Genomic DNA, 15,286 nt, shown 5'->3' with positions numbered 1-15,286 from the left:
TTCACTGGGTGGTTTTAAATACTACATTGAGATTATGTCTGTTTTGGGTGAATTCCTGGCCAATGTCTCCTAGCCAGATGCTCAGCCAGTTCTTCCCTTTCATAAAGTGGATATTGAAAACAGGATTTTTGAACAAACTGCCCTTTTATCTTCTCAAGATATTAATATTTTTTGGCCAATAAAGCAGAAAATGAATTTTATTTAAAGAGTTGATGGGCCCGCTAAGAGGCTGGGCTTCCAGCACCTACACCCCAGACCATGCTACAGAACAAGCTGGGCTGGGAAATGGCTGCCCCCAACCCTGTCATCAGAGCTGCCTTACCCCCATCCTCTCCTGGGTCACCCACGTCCAAGTTCCACTCTGGCTCTGTCTCATGCCTTCCTCGAGACAGGACAGCCGGGACTATTATTTTCTGCTCCTATAAGGGGAACGCCAATTGCACCTACAGGACTCAAAGTGGGGAATACCCTAGTTATAGAAAGTGACCACACAGATGCAAATGTCCATTAAAAATAATGCTAAGAAACTATTAACACTTTTCATCATTCTATTGCTAAAATGATGTTTTTGGTTTTGGGGGGGAGTTTTTTGGTTTATTTTTTATTTTTGGTTCCAAAAGTGAATATCTACTTTTGGAAGGGGATGATGTTCTTTGGCTGGCAAGCTCTGTTGAGGCCCCTGTTGACCCACCCCTTTCTTAATGCAGCTGATGAAAAGTAGACGCCTTACTCTGTCAGAAGCACTTCCTCTGTCACAAAGGAGCCAGCACAAAAATAGGCTATAGGAAGAGGAGGGCAGAGACCCTCTCAGGCTAACTTGGCTTCACGTGAAGGATCTGCAGTGCGACCACTGTGCTTTTGTAGGCCAGCCGCCAAGTCCCATTACTTTTGTTATGCAGGAGGAACTGGCACATGTCAATTGCCACATGTCCCTTGGCCCTGACTTGTTCTGCTCCTTATCACTGCCGCTGTCATCACTTGCAATTTCAACTTGTCCCATGGCTGCCAGTTATAAGTTTTGAACAGGTAGGTTGTCAGTGGGAGACTAAAGCAGCTTTCAACACCTTCGTGCTGTACTTCCTTAAATACAAATTGTATCACAACTTGCTGATTTGTGCAAGTTTGTCAGGAGGTCCAAAACCTACACAATTGTGAGTTAAATCAGATACTTCACACATGTAATCAGTCTTTGATTACATTGTTCCGAGACTCCACAATAATATCAGTGACAAGTTTGATGTTACATTGCCTCTGGAATTCCAGAATTGTTTGTATATGATCCCCTTTGGTAACAACAATTAACATCTGAAAATTTGCCTTAAACAACAAGCCTCCTTGTACTATGAGGGAAACATGATTGATGTTAGAGGGAGGCTAGTAACTGTTGGGGGATGTCTTGCTATGTCAGCAAGAATAAGAATTTTGGAGTCTATTTCTTGCAATAATTAAAAATATCTTGGGGAACATTAGCTAAAATAACACATATCTGCCAAGTCATCCAACATCTTTTGCTAGATCTGAGGTGTACATCAAGGTCAGACTTCACAGAGCCTTTCAAAGCTGTCAGCTGGCAGAGTGATAAACCAGGAGTAAAGTGGTTTCATCTTAGGTCTTTCCTGGAACTGGAGCCAAACATTCCAAGGCTAGTGCTTCCTCCTTTGAGGTGTAGGTCCTTGGAAAGATACATTTCCTTTGCACCCTTTGTAATCCTGAAATAGTGCTTTTGCAACATGCTTTTTTTTTTTTTAGACTAGTCAAATATAGTGAGAAGGGATGAAAGAGTAGAACAAAGAGTTCAATCTGTAACGGTGAACAATCAATTGAGATAACTCACTACCTTCGAACCAGCTGCAACATGCATTTCTTAAAAGTCAGGTGTATTGGGGTATAATTTACAAGTAATAAAGTTCACCTGTCTTTAGTATACAATTCCTAAGTGATGACAAATGTATACAGTTGTGTAACCACCACAATTGAGATATACAGCATTTTCTTCACCCTAAAAAGTTCTTGACACCCTTTTGTGGGTTATCCCTACCCCCTGAACCCAAATCCTGATCTGGTTTCTGGCAACCACTGGTCTGGTTTCTTTCCCTAAAGTTTTAGCTTTACCAGAACATAGCATTTTGTGTCTGGCTTCTTCAAACGATGCTTTTGAATTTCACCAATATTGTGCTGCAGGCATTTAAAAAACTTTATTGTGAAAACCTCAAACATATAAAAACTTAATAGTATAATAAAGCTTCATGTACCTGGCACCAAATTTCAACAATTATCAACACATGGCCACTCTTACTGCATCTACATCCCTTCTCCCAATTATGTTGTAGCAAATCCCAGATATCATTTCATCTATAAGTATTTGTGTGTATCTCTAAAAGTTAAGAGCTTTCTTGTTTTTCTTCTTGTTGATGAGGGATAATACCATTACCCCACCTAAAATTTTTATTTTCAGGGAAAGCTGTCTGGCAAGACTACTTCATAGTAGATGGTGTGTGTTTCCTATTGCACCGCATTACGAAGCACATAATGCCTGGGGCTTCTAGATTTTGAAGCCATGACACCTGCAGTCGTCTGTGCGGGTCCAGACGGAACCCAAGTGCCTTAAAAGCGAAATTTCGGTAACCCCGGAAGGGATGCCAACAAGCAGTCTGAGACGGCGCGCGTGCGCAGAGCGGCATACCCTCTCGGCACCCGTACTTCGCCTTTTTCTGTGGGCGCCCGGGGGCCATGGCGGCCGTTCGGAAGCCGGTGCTGCTCGGACTTCGAGACGCGGCAGTGCACGGCAGCCCGACGGGGCCGGACGCCTGGACCGCCAGCAAGCTGGGCGGCGTTCCGGTGAGTGTGGGCGCCACAGCTGGGGTGGCCGGGTGCCCGCGAAGGTGTGGAGAGAGGGAGTGGGCGGGGTTCTGGTGGGGCAGAGTCGGGGTCTGAGCGCCTCCCCTGCCCTCAGGACGCTCTGCCCGCCGTGGCGGCGCCGAGGCCGCTGTGCGAACGCTGCAGGCAGCCGCTCGCCCTGGTCGTGCAGGTGTACTGCCCGCTGGAAGCCTCCCCGTTTCATCGGCTGCTGCACGTGTTCGCTTGCGCCTGCCCTGCCTGCGGCGACGGCGGGGCGCGCAGGTAGGCGGGGAAGCCCCGAGGTCCTCCCAGGGTGTTATTCCGAGCGGCCGGGTGGGGGTGCGGGAGCCGGAGTCGGGGCTGGAACCCTCACGGCCGGCTGTCTTCACCCTTCAGCTGGAAGGTGTTCCGCTCCCAGTGCCTGCAGGTGCGAGAGGAGGCGGCCCGGGACGCTCAGGTACAGCGGTTGTGACTGGCATATTATGTTTTGCTGGAATTTCACGATATTTTCCAGAATATCGTTGAGGTAGGACAGACCTTCACAACGTGTTCTTTGTAGTACATTGGAATGGTTTTGGCTTTTTTTCAGAACCAGAAAATGCTATTTTCTTAAGGTTTTGTGAGTTCATTTATTTATTTACTTTTTTCTTTTAGTCTGTTTTTATGGTTTCTAACTTCTTAAAAGGAGATGGAGACTTCCTCCTGGATTTCTTCAACTTTTTTTTTTACTGTAAATTAACAGCTTATTATGTATAAAATGCATGAGGTACAAAATGATGTCATCCTTTATGAACACAGTGTGGCATAATGAAATCAAGCTAGTTAACATGCACCTCAAATACTTATTTTTGTGGCGAGAACATTTGAAATTTACTCTTAGCTATTTTGAATTGTATAGTACTCTGTTAACTATATTCACCATACTGCGCAATAGAACTAAAAAACCCCATCATATTCCTGAGATTTTGTACCCTTTGACCATTATCTCCCCATTCCTTACACCCCTAGTCTCTGTAAGCACATTCTACTCTCTGCTTTTATGAGATGGATTGTTTTAGATTCTACAGATAAGTGAGTACGTGCTGTTGACTAAAGAAAAAAAATCAAGCTAGTAAAGAATTAAAGTTAGTTTTATTCAGAAGTCTTACTGAGGACTGTAGACCGAGGCCCACAGCCCAGAAGTTCTGTCATACTGCTTCAAAGCAGTGTTTCAGGCCACTGGTTATATACAGGTGGTGGCTGTTCAGTATATGCAAAATCACATCAAACTTGCTCAGAAGTTACGTTAAAGCAGAATCACATCAACCTTTGGGTGTAAGAATACATCTGGTCATAAATTAAAGAAGCATGATTGGCTGGGCACGGTGGCTCACGCCTGTAATCCTAGCACTCTGGGAGACCGAGGCGGGTGGATTGTTTGAGCTCAGGAGTTCGAGACCAGCCTGAGCAAGAGCAAGACCCCATCTGTACTAAAATAATATAGAAAGAAATTAGCTGGACAACTAAAAATATATAAATTAGCCGGGCATGGTGGCACATGCCTATGGTCCCAGCTACTCGGGAGGCTGAGGCAAGAGGATTGCTTGAGCCCGGGAGTTTGAGGTTGCTGTGAGCTAGGCTGACGCCACGGCACTCACTCTAGCCTGGGCAACAGAGTGAGACTCTGTCTCAAAAAATAAATAAATAAACAAAGAAGCATAACTACTAACCCCATCAGAAGTTATGTGCAAGAAAAGGCAAGGACTCGTTTATCTTTTAAGGAATATAGTGACCTAAACAAGAGACGTGGGGGTCCATATGCTGTATCCTGTTTTGTCTTCAAAGCAGCTTTCTAGAGAGCTGCACCTTGTCACAGAGTCAGGGACTTTGTGAAATTATCCTGATTTGAAGGGGGGAAGCAAACATGGCTTCTTATGTTTGCTACTTTGGCAGTACTGTATTTTGTCTTTCTGTGCCTGGCTTATTTCACTTAGCATAATGTTCTCCACTTCCATCCATGTTGTCACAAATGAGAGAATTTCCTTCTTTTTTTAAGGCTGAAGAGTATTCCATTCTGTGTATTGTTGTTTTTTTTTAAATTTACACTAACAGTCTTAAGACACAATAGTTTACTGATTTTTCTGTTTGGGAAAATATACAGGTGTGTATGCAGATGTGTGTGTAATATATATGTGTTTATAGTAAATATACTTACTGTGATATATGTATATAACAAACATATTTAATACGATGAAATCTGAATCTATTGAATTGAAAAAAGTCAGGCGAATTGGTAGCTACAGAACAAAATTCAGCCTCCTTTTGCCTGTAAATGTGTCTTTATGTACACATTGAGTTCTTGATGTATGCCAAGCATAGTACTAGTAATCCTGGGTATAAAAACATGATGTGGCTGTCTATGCTTGGCAGGGTTCGATTGCAGATAACAGAAAAGCACTGTACTTTGGGTCTTTTAAGCTGAGGCACACCTAACACAAGGAATTAGTTTTTTACTAATTGGATAGGCTGGAGGAGGCAGCTCCAGGAATGACCTCCAGAATGACAGCTCAGAACTGGCCGTCAGAGAGCTGCTATGCTACCTATCCTGCAGTCTGGGAGCTTAGGTGTGGTCAGGGGAACTAGAAGCCATCCTTGTCACAGAGCTGTTGGCTCCAGAGTCTTGCTCTATCTGTAGCTACAGACTGGCTGCCTTTTGCTCCATGGCTTTTCTTCCCACTTCACTCTGTCTCAAGTTTGTGTATCTCTCTAGTGGATCTGATTAGCAGACCTCTGATCATGTCTGAAACCCTAGCTGCTAAGTGTGTGCAGTGCATCAAGTACAACAGAAAGATTTTGGAAAAGATGGTTGGAGAAACTGCATACTACATCTGCCACACTTTCTTGAAAAGGAAAGAAGTATTTATGTCACGTCTGATGTGCTTTTCCGTAGATGGGGTCCAGAAAGTTGAGTGTGCCAGAGGGAGAGGGGCTGGTGTGAAGGTTCCCTCAGGAGGGTGAAGGGATGGGTGGCTGAAGCCAGAGGAATAGGAGAAATCACCCAAGTGTGCTTGAACGCCATTCACTGGATATTCTTCCAGAAACAGGAAAGTGGCTTTGCCGCTGAGGACTGGTGTGAAGGTGCAGATGACTGGGGCAGTGACACTGAGGAGGTGCCTTCACCACAGCTTACCTTGGATTTTGGAAATGATTCTAACAGTGTCAAAGATGTAGACTGGACTGCTCAGCTCCAAGACCTCCACCTGCAAGATGCTGTCCAGGGTGCTGCTCATCCTGTGCCTCCTGGGGAACAGATGGTCTTGTCTGCTGTGGTGCCACAGTTCCTGCCCTACTACATCTGTGTGGCAGATGAGGATGATTACAGGGACTTTGTCAGTCTGGATCATGCCCACAGCCTACTGAGGGACTATCAACAGAGAGAAGGAATTGCTATGGAACAGTTGCTTTCCCAAAGGTGAGAATGTTGCTGCTGAGGTTGAGAGGGGACTTGGTCAGGAGGCAGCCAGGGTAGGTGCCCTTCGGTTTTGCCCCAGGACCCAGGGAACTTTTTTCAGTCAGAACTTCCATGTGTAGGGCCTTTCTGCTTCACTCCTCTTAGTTAGGAAAAGGAGACAGAGACAAGGGGATCTCCTGATCAGCCAGCCTCGAGTTAGCTTGAAAACACTGCTCTGTTTTTAAGTGCCATTAAGAAAATGAACATGTATGAAGAGACAGAAGTTGGAGATGCCTTGCATTTACAGAAGATGTGTTCACTGTCTCTTTAACTGTCTTTTATATTTTTAAATATCTCTATAGTTGAGACAGGTGAGTTGGAAAAATGCCATTTGTTGATTGAGTCTTGGCTGCGGCTCCGGAACTGGCCCAGGACCTTGGAGACCCTTCCAGATCCTCAGTTCTCACCTGTAAAATGGGAGTGACCATGATATCTCTGTTGTCTACTTCATCAGATGATTTTGGGAGTCAAGTGAGAGAATAGATATAGAAAGGCTTTATAAACCAAAGCACTCTAAAGAAGTAAGAATGATCATTTCTGCTATTAGTAGAATTACAGCAAGGTATTTGGATAGATGATGTGCTTTCTTACACTTCTAGGCTTTTTCAGAATAATGTTAAAGACAATAATGTTAAACACAAACATGTTGGTGTTTGAAAATGTTCTATAATAGAGGGAGTCAATGGGCATAATGACTGTTTAAATTACAATTACTCCAGAGTTGAAAATGGCTTGGGAAAAGGGTGGGGCAGGGAACTACAGAAATACATGATAAGTGATTAAATATTTTTGAATTTAAATTGTGTACATGTATTTGTTTGATAATTTTTTTAAAAAGAATTATCTTGTTTCCTCTTCCAAATATCATGATTTTCTGCTTCTCTCTTTAGTCTTTCTAGTGATGGAGATGAGAAATACGAGAAGACTGTAATTAAAAGTGGAGATCAGATGTTTTACAAATTTATGAAGAGAATTGCTGCTTGTCAGGAGCAGATTTTGAGGTAAAGAAGGCACGTTTTCTTTTATTTTTCTTGTTTATGAAAGCAATACATATTAGTTTAGAAAACACAGGAAGGTATAATGAGAAAACCCAAATCCGTAATATTCCCAAAACTAAGAACCACTGCTAAGATTTTAGTATATTACCGTCACTTATTTTTTATGCGTTTTGATACATGTATGTATGTAGGTGTTGTGTATTGTTTTAAAAATTTTTGTCTCTGGTGCTTGAATCAGACGGTATTATGTATTTTTTTTTAAATAATTGGAATCATAAAGTATTTATAACTTTTTTCCAATAAACATTGGTTTTGAAGGTTGTCCTATATTAAAAATTCTTCAGAATATTTTTGTTCTTTTTTTAAGCTTAAATTTTCAAAAGGTAATACATTCATGAGGCTCAAAAGTATAAAAATACGTGCATATGTATATATGTGTAAATATAATAAAATTATTCCTTTCCAACCATCCCCAGTCTACTCAGGTAACGACTGTGGCTAGTTTACCTATGTGTACTTCCAGGGTCTCTTTGTGCACATGCAAACAAATATGACAACTTGTGTATTACTACCCACTGCCACACCCCCACACTTTTTTTATTTTCAACATCTGCCTATGTTGCCCAGACTGGAATGCAGTGGCTATTTACAGACCATGATCATAGCCCATTGTGACCTCGAACTCTTGGCCTCAAATGATCTTCTGGCCTCAGCCTCCCGAGTAGCTGGGATGACAGGCACATGCCATCGCAGCTGGCTTCACCCCTCCTTTTTTTTACACAGAAGGAAGTATTCTAGACACATTGTCTAGGTGTCCTGCTTTTTTGAACTCCACACTATATCTGGGAGAACTGTATCTTTTCATTACTTAAATTTGTTTAAAAAAAAAAAAAAGCTTTATGGTACTGTACCCTTGTATGTTTTCCCTGCTAATGGACATTTGATGTTATTTCCAAACTTTTGCTATTGTAAATAATGCTAGTGAACAATTTTGTGCCTATGTCATTTTGCACATATGCAAGTATGTCTGTAGGATACATTCCCTGAAATGGCGTAGTTAGGCCAAAGGGTATACGCAATTGTAATTTTGATTGATAGCACCAGATTGACTCCCACAGATAGGGCTCATATGCTTTAATTATGACTGGCGATACTTAAGTCCCTGTTTTCCCGTAGCCTTACCAGTAATACGGACTCCGTGCTTTTGTATTTCTGTCAATTCAAGATGAAAAACCGTATTTTTTTTTTTTTTTTTTTTTTGAGACAGAACTCCTGAGCTCCAGCAATCCGCCTGCCTCGGCCTCCCACAGTGCTAGGATTACAGGCGTGAGCCACCGCGCCCGGCCCAAAAAACCATATTTTAATACGATTTTACTTTTTTTTTTTTTTTTTTTTGTTGAGACAGTCTCACTCTGTCACCCTGGGTAGAGTGCAGTGGTGTCATTATAGCTCCCTGCAACCTTAAACTCCTGGGCTCAAGTGATCCTCCTGCCTCAGCCTCCCCAGTAGCTGGGACTACAGGTGTGTGCCACTACACCTGGCTAATTTTTCTATTTTTTAAAGAGACAGGGTCTCCCTCTTGCTTAGGCTGGCCTCAAACTCCTGACCTCAAGCGATCCTCCTGCCTCAGCCTCCTAGAGTGCTAGGATTACAGGTGTGAGCCACCACGCCTGGCCTAAAGCATGTTTCATACGCAGCTTGTATGTTCAGGTCTTGCCTTTTTTTATCCAGGCTGACATTTTCCTTTTATATTGAGTATCTAGTCCATTTAACATAATTATTGGTACTGTTGGCTTAATGTTATCATTCTGCTATTCGGTTTTTCCTCCTTTTTTTTTTTTTTTTTTTTTTGCAGAGGGGATTATTTTTATGTTTTTTAAAGAGATAGGATCACACTATGTTGCCCAGGCTGGTCTTGAACTCCTGGGCTCAAGCTATCTTCCTGCCTCAGCCTCCCGAGTAGCTGGAACTATAGGTGTGTGCCACCATGCCTAGCTTTCAATTTGTTTCCTTTTTTTTTTGGTCCCTCTGTTCCTTTTTTTTTTTTTTTTTTGAGGCAGAGTCTTGCTCTGTTGCCCAGGCTAGAGTGCCGTGGCATCAGCCTAGTTCACAGCAACCTCAAACTCCTGGGCTCAAGTGATCCTCCTGCCTCAGCCTCCCGAATAGCTACAGGCATGTGCCACCATGCCCGGCTAATTTTTCTCTCTATATATTTTTACCTGTCCAGATCATTTCTTTCTATTTTTAGTAGAGATGGAGTCTTGCTCTTGCTCAGGCTGGTCTCAAACTGCTGACCTTGAGCAATCCTCCCACCTCAGCCTCCCAGAGTGCTGAGATTACAGGCATGAGCCACCGTGCCCGGCCTGTTCCTTTTTGTTTAACCTAATTTTCAGTGAATTGAGTACTTTTAGTTTACCATTTTCTCTCTTTTCTTGATTTTCACTTATAACTGTGTTTTTTTTTAAGGTTGGATTTAGTGATTATAATGTATATCATTGACTTGGTTTTACCTTCACTTGATATTTTACTGCCTTATGTGCTAAGAACTATACCACAGGTTCCCATTTATTCTCCCCTACTCTTTGGGATCTTATTTTTAATGTATTTCACTTCCGTATATGCTATAAATCCCACAATATATGGTTATTTTTGCTTGAAATAGTCAATAGTTTTTAAGGAAAAGAAATACAAATAAAATAATGATCGGAAGTTGTTCTATGTTTATCTTCGTATTTGGTGTTTGACATTTCTTATGCAGATGTTTCTATCTGGTCTTGCCCCTCAGTCTAAAGAATTTCTTTTAATACTTTTTGTAATTTAGGTTTATTGGAGAGAGTTTCTCAGGGTTTGTTTGTCTGAAAATGTATTTAATATTTCTTTTAAATGGACCTTTTCATTGGATATAAGATTTATTTTTTACTTTTTTTCCTTTCAGCATTGAAAATCTTTTATTCTGTTGTCTTCTTGCCTTTACTGTTTCTGTTAGAAACGAGCTGTTCTTATTGTTGTTTTGTTTGTAATATATCTTTTTTTATTCTTGGTTTTCAACAATTTGTTAGGTATTGGGGGGGGGGTTAATTTGTCCTGCTTGAGATTTTTCTGAGCTTTTTGGATTTGTCTTTTCATTAATTTTAGAAAAATTTTGGCTATTATCTCTTGAATTATTTTTTCTATTCTTTTTCTGGGTTTCCAGTTATTTGTATGTTAGACTATTTGAAATTGTACCATAGTTCCTAAATGCTCTTTTTTGTTGTTATTTTGACTTTTTGTTTTATTTTGGATAATTTCTATTCTCCCCGCCCCCCCACATATGACTGGGGTGAAGGAGGATAATTTCTATTTACTTTTCCTCAAATTCACAGATTTTTTAAATTGTTACATTTAGTCCACTGTTAACTTTTGAATGAAGTTATTTCTGATACAGCACTGTTTTATTTCTAGCATTTGTTTCAGTCTTTTTTAGGTTACATTTGTGTGCTAAATTTCTCATCTGTGTATGCCTGTTCACCTTTTCCACTAGATTTTTTTTTACATATTTATTATTGGTATTTTAAAGTTTTTGTCTGATAAACCCATCATCTTGTCCATGGGTCTCCTTGCATTAACTTCCTTTATGGGTTAAATTTTCCTGATTCTTTGCATTTCCAGTATTTTAAATTATTTACCAGAAATTGTATGTTGAATAGTAGATACTGATAAGGAGTAAGTATTTACTCCTTATAAGGGCATGCCCCTTCTTCTGTAAGGACAGTAGCGTGGAGGTCTGAGTCCATTTAATCTGCATTTGAGCTGGGTCTGGACTTTGTTGCAGCTTTAGATAGATTCACTTTGACGTTGGCTTTAGTGCTTTCAAGACTTTGAATCAAGCATTGACAAGAGTTTCAGCTATCTTGCTATGCTTTATAGCCATGCTGCTAGTTTTCTGGGCCTCTGAGGGATTTCTTTGCTTTCTTGTTTTGCTCCTGGTACTCTGCAAGACGGGAAGGAAGGCTGCAAAGCGTGGCCTTAGATGTTGGAATGTGACTTGTGCGTTCTTTGTCCTAGGTATTCCTGGAGTGGAGAGCCACTCTTTTTGACCTGTCCTACATCCAAAGTCACTGAGCTCCCAGCCTGCAGCCACTGTGGAGGCCAGAGGACATTTGAGTTTCAGCTTATGCCAGCATTGGTCAGCATGCTCAAAAGTGCTAATTTAGGTAAGAAGCCCATTATTAATTTTTTTTTTTTGGAGACAAAGTGCCATGGCGTCAGCCTAGCTCACAGCAACCTCAAACTCTTGGGCTCAAGCAATCCTCCTTTCTCAGCCTCCTGAGTAGCTGGGACTACAGGCATGTGCCACCATGCCTGGTTAATTTTTTCTATATATTTTTAGTTGTCCATATAATGTCTTTCTATTTTTAGTAGAGATGGGGTCTAGTTGTCCATATAATTTCTTTCTATTTTTAGTAGAGACGGGTTCTTGCTCTTGCTCAGGCTGGTCTCGAACTCCTGAGCTTAAAAGATCCACCCGCCTCAGCCTCTCAGAGTGCTAGGATTACAGGCATGAGCCACCTCGCCCGGCAAGAAGCCCATTATTAATTTGTGAATGTCTGGCATTATTTTAGAATTACTTTGAAATGAAAGACTATGTTTTTATTTTTGTTTACTTATAAAATATCATAAGCAAATTACAGAAAATTAGGGAAATTAAAATTATTTAGTAAACTTATATTTCAGCCAGTCTTATCACAAGCACTGATACCATTTTGGTTGATTTAAGGCCAAGTTCTTTTCCATCCTTAATATGATTTTCCTGACATTATTATATAACCAAAATTTATTATTTTTAAAAGTACCTTTTAAAATGATTATAATTATTTTATTTTATCATCATTATATATTTTTAGAATTTTTTTAAAGAACAATTACAAGTTTTTTTTTTTTTTAGAGATGGGTTCTTGATCTGTCGTCCAGGCTGGAGTGCAGTGGTACAGTGGCACTATCATAGCTCACTGCAGCCTCAAACTCTTGGGCTCAAGCAATCCTCCTGCCTCAGCCTCCTAAGTAACTGGGACCACAGGCACATGCCACCACACCCGGCTAATTTTTCCACTTTTTGATGAGATGTGGCTCACTCTTGCTCAGGCTGGTCTCGAACTCCTGACCTCAAGCAACCCTCCCACCTCAACCTCCCAGAGTGCTAGGATTATAGGCGTGAGCCACCTCACCCGGCCTATAACCATAATGCACATAGCTCTGGTTGGCCCTTAGTTCTGTGTTTAAATGGGTTCAGTGTTCGTCACCATTCTTATAATGAATTTTTTTATTCCTGATCTTTTATTGTGATTCTTTTGCTAACAGCTGAATTTTATCAAGAATAGCCTTAAGGAGGGCTCATAGGTGTTCTTGCTTCAGAATATGCATGCCTTTGTATTTAGTGCATTTATATTTGAAGGGCAACCCATGTATAAAATTTTTAAGTCCCACTTCTCTTCAGAACTTTGTAGACTCCTGTTGCCTTATGACAGCGAAAGCCCTGCCAGCCCTTTGACCTGGTGCCTCCTGTCATCTCCTGGGGGCTAGGTCTCACTGGGAAGTGCATTTTTCTGGAAGGGGTTGTGGGTATTCTATTCTCTGAGATCTTTTACTTTAATATAGATATATTTTGGCCTCGAATATTGCTTTATAGAAGTCTGAGAGTGGCCTGATTTTTCCTCCTGTTGTAACTAACATTTCTACCAGGATACCTGTAGAATTTTCTGTATGCATGAAGTCCTGTCACTGAACTAGAGTATGATTTGGTGTCCTGTTATTCTATATCACTTTTATTGTGGCACATCCAAAGGTATGTCTTTGGACCTGCAGATTTATTTTTTCTTCCTTTTTATTTCTGAATGTCTTTTTATTGCATTTGAAGCTTTTCTACCAAAGCAACAGCAGTTACTTTGAACACCTTTCTCCTTTCAAATCCATGTTAACGTCTTTGCCCTTTCCCTCTGCATTCATGGAGATACTTTCAAGCCTTGCCTTTCTGCCTGTGATTAGGTTTCCATCTGTCTTTTCTGTTCCTGTGGTCTCTGATTTTTTTCATGAGATGGGTAGGCTGTTTTGGCCTCCTCTTTCTTCTATACCCTCGCCTCCTTACCCCCCAACTGTGGCAGTCTCTGGGCTCAGACCACATGTACAGTACTCAGCTATTTAGTAGTTTATTCTCTTGAGATCCCTGCCACCTCCTCCTTTTCTATCTTGGTGGTTACTAGTTTTAAGGTTCCAGTCTTCTCTTGCCCTCTGTAAACTGCCTGTTACCCATTTCTGTTTGGAAATTATCTCTCTTCTGGCTGATTATGGAGTAAAAAGAAAAAAAAATAAATAAAATAAAAGGAAGTTATCTCAAATTCACCAGATTATTTCTCAGACCGGCTCTATTTTGGCCTTCTTTGTTCTGTCTTTAGTGGTTTTCTTTCCATTATCTCTGCATACATTTTAAAGAAGTTATTTCTCCTTTGTTGCTCCAAATCATTCTCAAGTCATCCTGTTGACTTCTGCTCCTGTGTTCTCACATCAGCAGGAGGTCTTGTTGCTCGTGTTTTCTTGGTGTCATTTTCGTGGCTCTATTCATTGATAAATTTCTGTAAACTCTTGGGATTTGTTTTATATTTTTTGCCTGAATCCTTTCTTGGCAGTAGTGTTTCTGTTATGTGGTATATTTTAATATGGATTTTCAACATTAGTCTAGACAGTTGTAATGAAGATTTGTTGAAATTTTTGTTTAATTTTTAAGTTTATTTTCCTCCTCCTTTCCTCCTCCTGCTTTTCTTCAACAGTGTGCACTTATTATAAGATAGACTGTGATGTGTCCCAGCTGAAAGCAGTAAGCACTGCTTTTGCTTTACCTAATTTTTTCAGCTTCTAAGGTAAAATCACTACCTTTAGCAACACTAGTTATCACTGAGCCTTTCTTCTTCACTTCTAGTATCTTCTAATTACGCAACCTCTTTCTTTGTTTTACATTGAATACTTAAAATGTGCCAGGCTCCGTTCTAAGTATTTTATATGTATTAGCTTATTTAATCTGTCTCACAATCCCTCATGATAAATACTACCTTTATCACAGCAAGGTGGAGTGACTTGCCAAGGTGGTAGAGCTGGCATTTAAACCCTGGCAGTCTTGCCCCAGAGTCTGCTCTGTCCACTAAGTAGGTACATTGTGAGTGTATCTCCTAATTTTCTCTCTTCTGGAATCCTGACTATATTTTTCAGGTCTTTCTGTGGAATTTGGAACAATTCTTGTTTACACATGTGAGAAGAGTTGCTGGCCTCAAAATCATCAGACTCCCATGGAAGAATATTGTATTATACAAGAAGACCCAGATGAATTATTATTTAAGTAGAGTATTTCCTTTTATTTTTATAAATTAAAATAAATTTTAATGTCCAAATATGTGTTTATTTTAACTCACAGTTGTTAACTTCTGGGTTTTTTTTTGTTTTTTTTTTTTTGGGAGACAAGGTCTCCCTCTATCACTCAGGATGAGTGCAGTGGCTTGTCATATAGCTCTCAGCAACCTCAAATTCCTGGGCTCCAGTGATCCTCCTGCCTCAGCCTCCCTAGTAGCTGGGACTACACGTCAGCCACCACACCTGGCTAATTTTTCCTATTTTTGGTAGAGACGGGGTCTTGCACTTGGCTCAGGCTGGTCTCCAACTCCTGACCTCAAGTGATCCTCCTGCCTCAGCCTCCCAAAGTGCTAGGATTACAGGTGTCAGCCACCATGCCCGGCCAACTTCTGTTTTAAGCGTTGCCCTTTTTGCTTTTTGGCACCTGTGCTGGGCTGTAGCCAAGACCTTCTGACTATGGGCTGATCTATCTTTCCAGGGTCAGTGGCCTATCTCCACAGTGGCAGCTCAGAAAGTGGCTTCTCTCAAGCCCAGAGGGCCAGTGTTCCCTGCACAGGCATCCCAGTGGGCATTCTAGGAGGAAGGA

At 41.1% G+C, this 15,286-nt stretch overlaps 1 protein-coding gene across 3 annotated transcripts; it reads left to right on the top strand.

Moving 5' to 3' along the window:
- Positions 1–2,695: 2,695 nt before the first annotated feature.
- Positions 2,696–14,741, top strand: PDCD2L (programmed cell death 2 like). Of its 3 annotated transcripts, none has more exons than XM_045532405.1 (7): positions 2,696–2,838; positions 2,954–3,120; positions 3,235–3,295; positions 5,916–6,289; positions 7,219–7,329; positions 11,371–11,519; positions 14,563–14,741. In XM_045532405.1, exons 1-7 carry the CDS (start codon positions 2,731–2,733, stop codon positions 14,691–14,693), a joined length of 1,101 nt encoding a protein of 366 aa, XP_045388361.1. In that variant the 5' UTR covers positions 2,696–2,730; the 3' UTR covers positions 14,694–14,741. The 3 variants fall into 3 exon arrangements, with proteins under 3 accessions (XP_045388361.1, XP_045388363.1, XP_045388362.1); XM_045532406.1 differs by having other exon boundaries at positions 2,715–2,838; positions 3,029–3,120; XM_045532407.1 differs by lacking the exon at positions 3,235–3,295 and having other exon boundaries at positions 2,703–2,838; positions 6,035–6,289.
- The last annotated feature ends 545 nt before the right edge of the window (positions 14,742–15,286 follow it).

The sequence above is a fragment of the Lemur catta genome, chromosome 19 (assembly GCF_020740605.2).
Source record: "Lemur catta isolate mLemCat1 chromosome 19, mLemCat1.pri, whole genome shotgun sequence".
In the NCBI taxonomy this organism is placed as follows: Eukaryota; Metazoa; Chordata; class Mammalia; order Primates; family Lemuridae; genus Lemur; species Lemur catta.
Note: the sequence above shows the minus strand (reverse complement) of the source record. Positions and strands in the feature narration are given on the sequence as shown.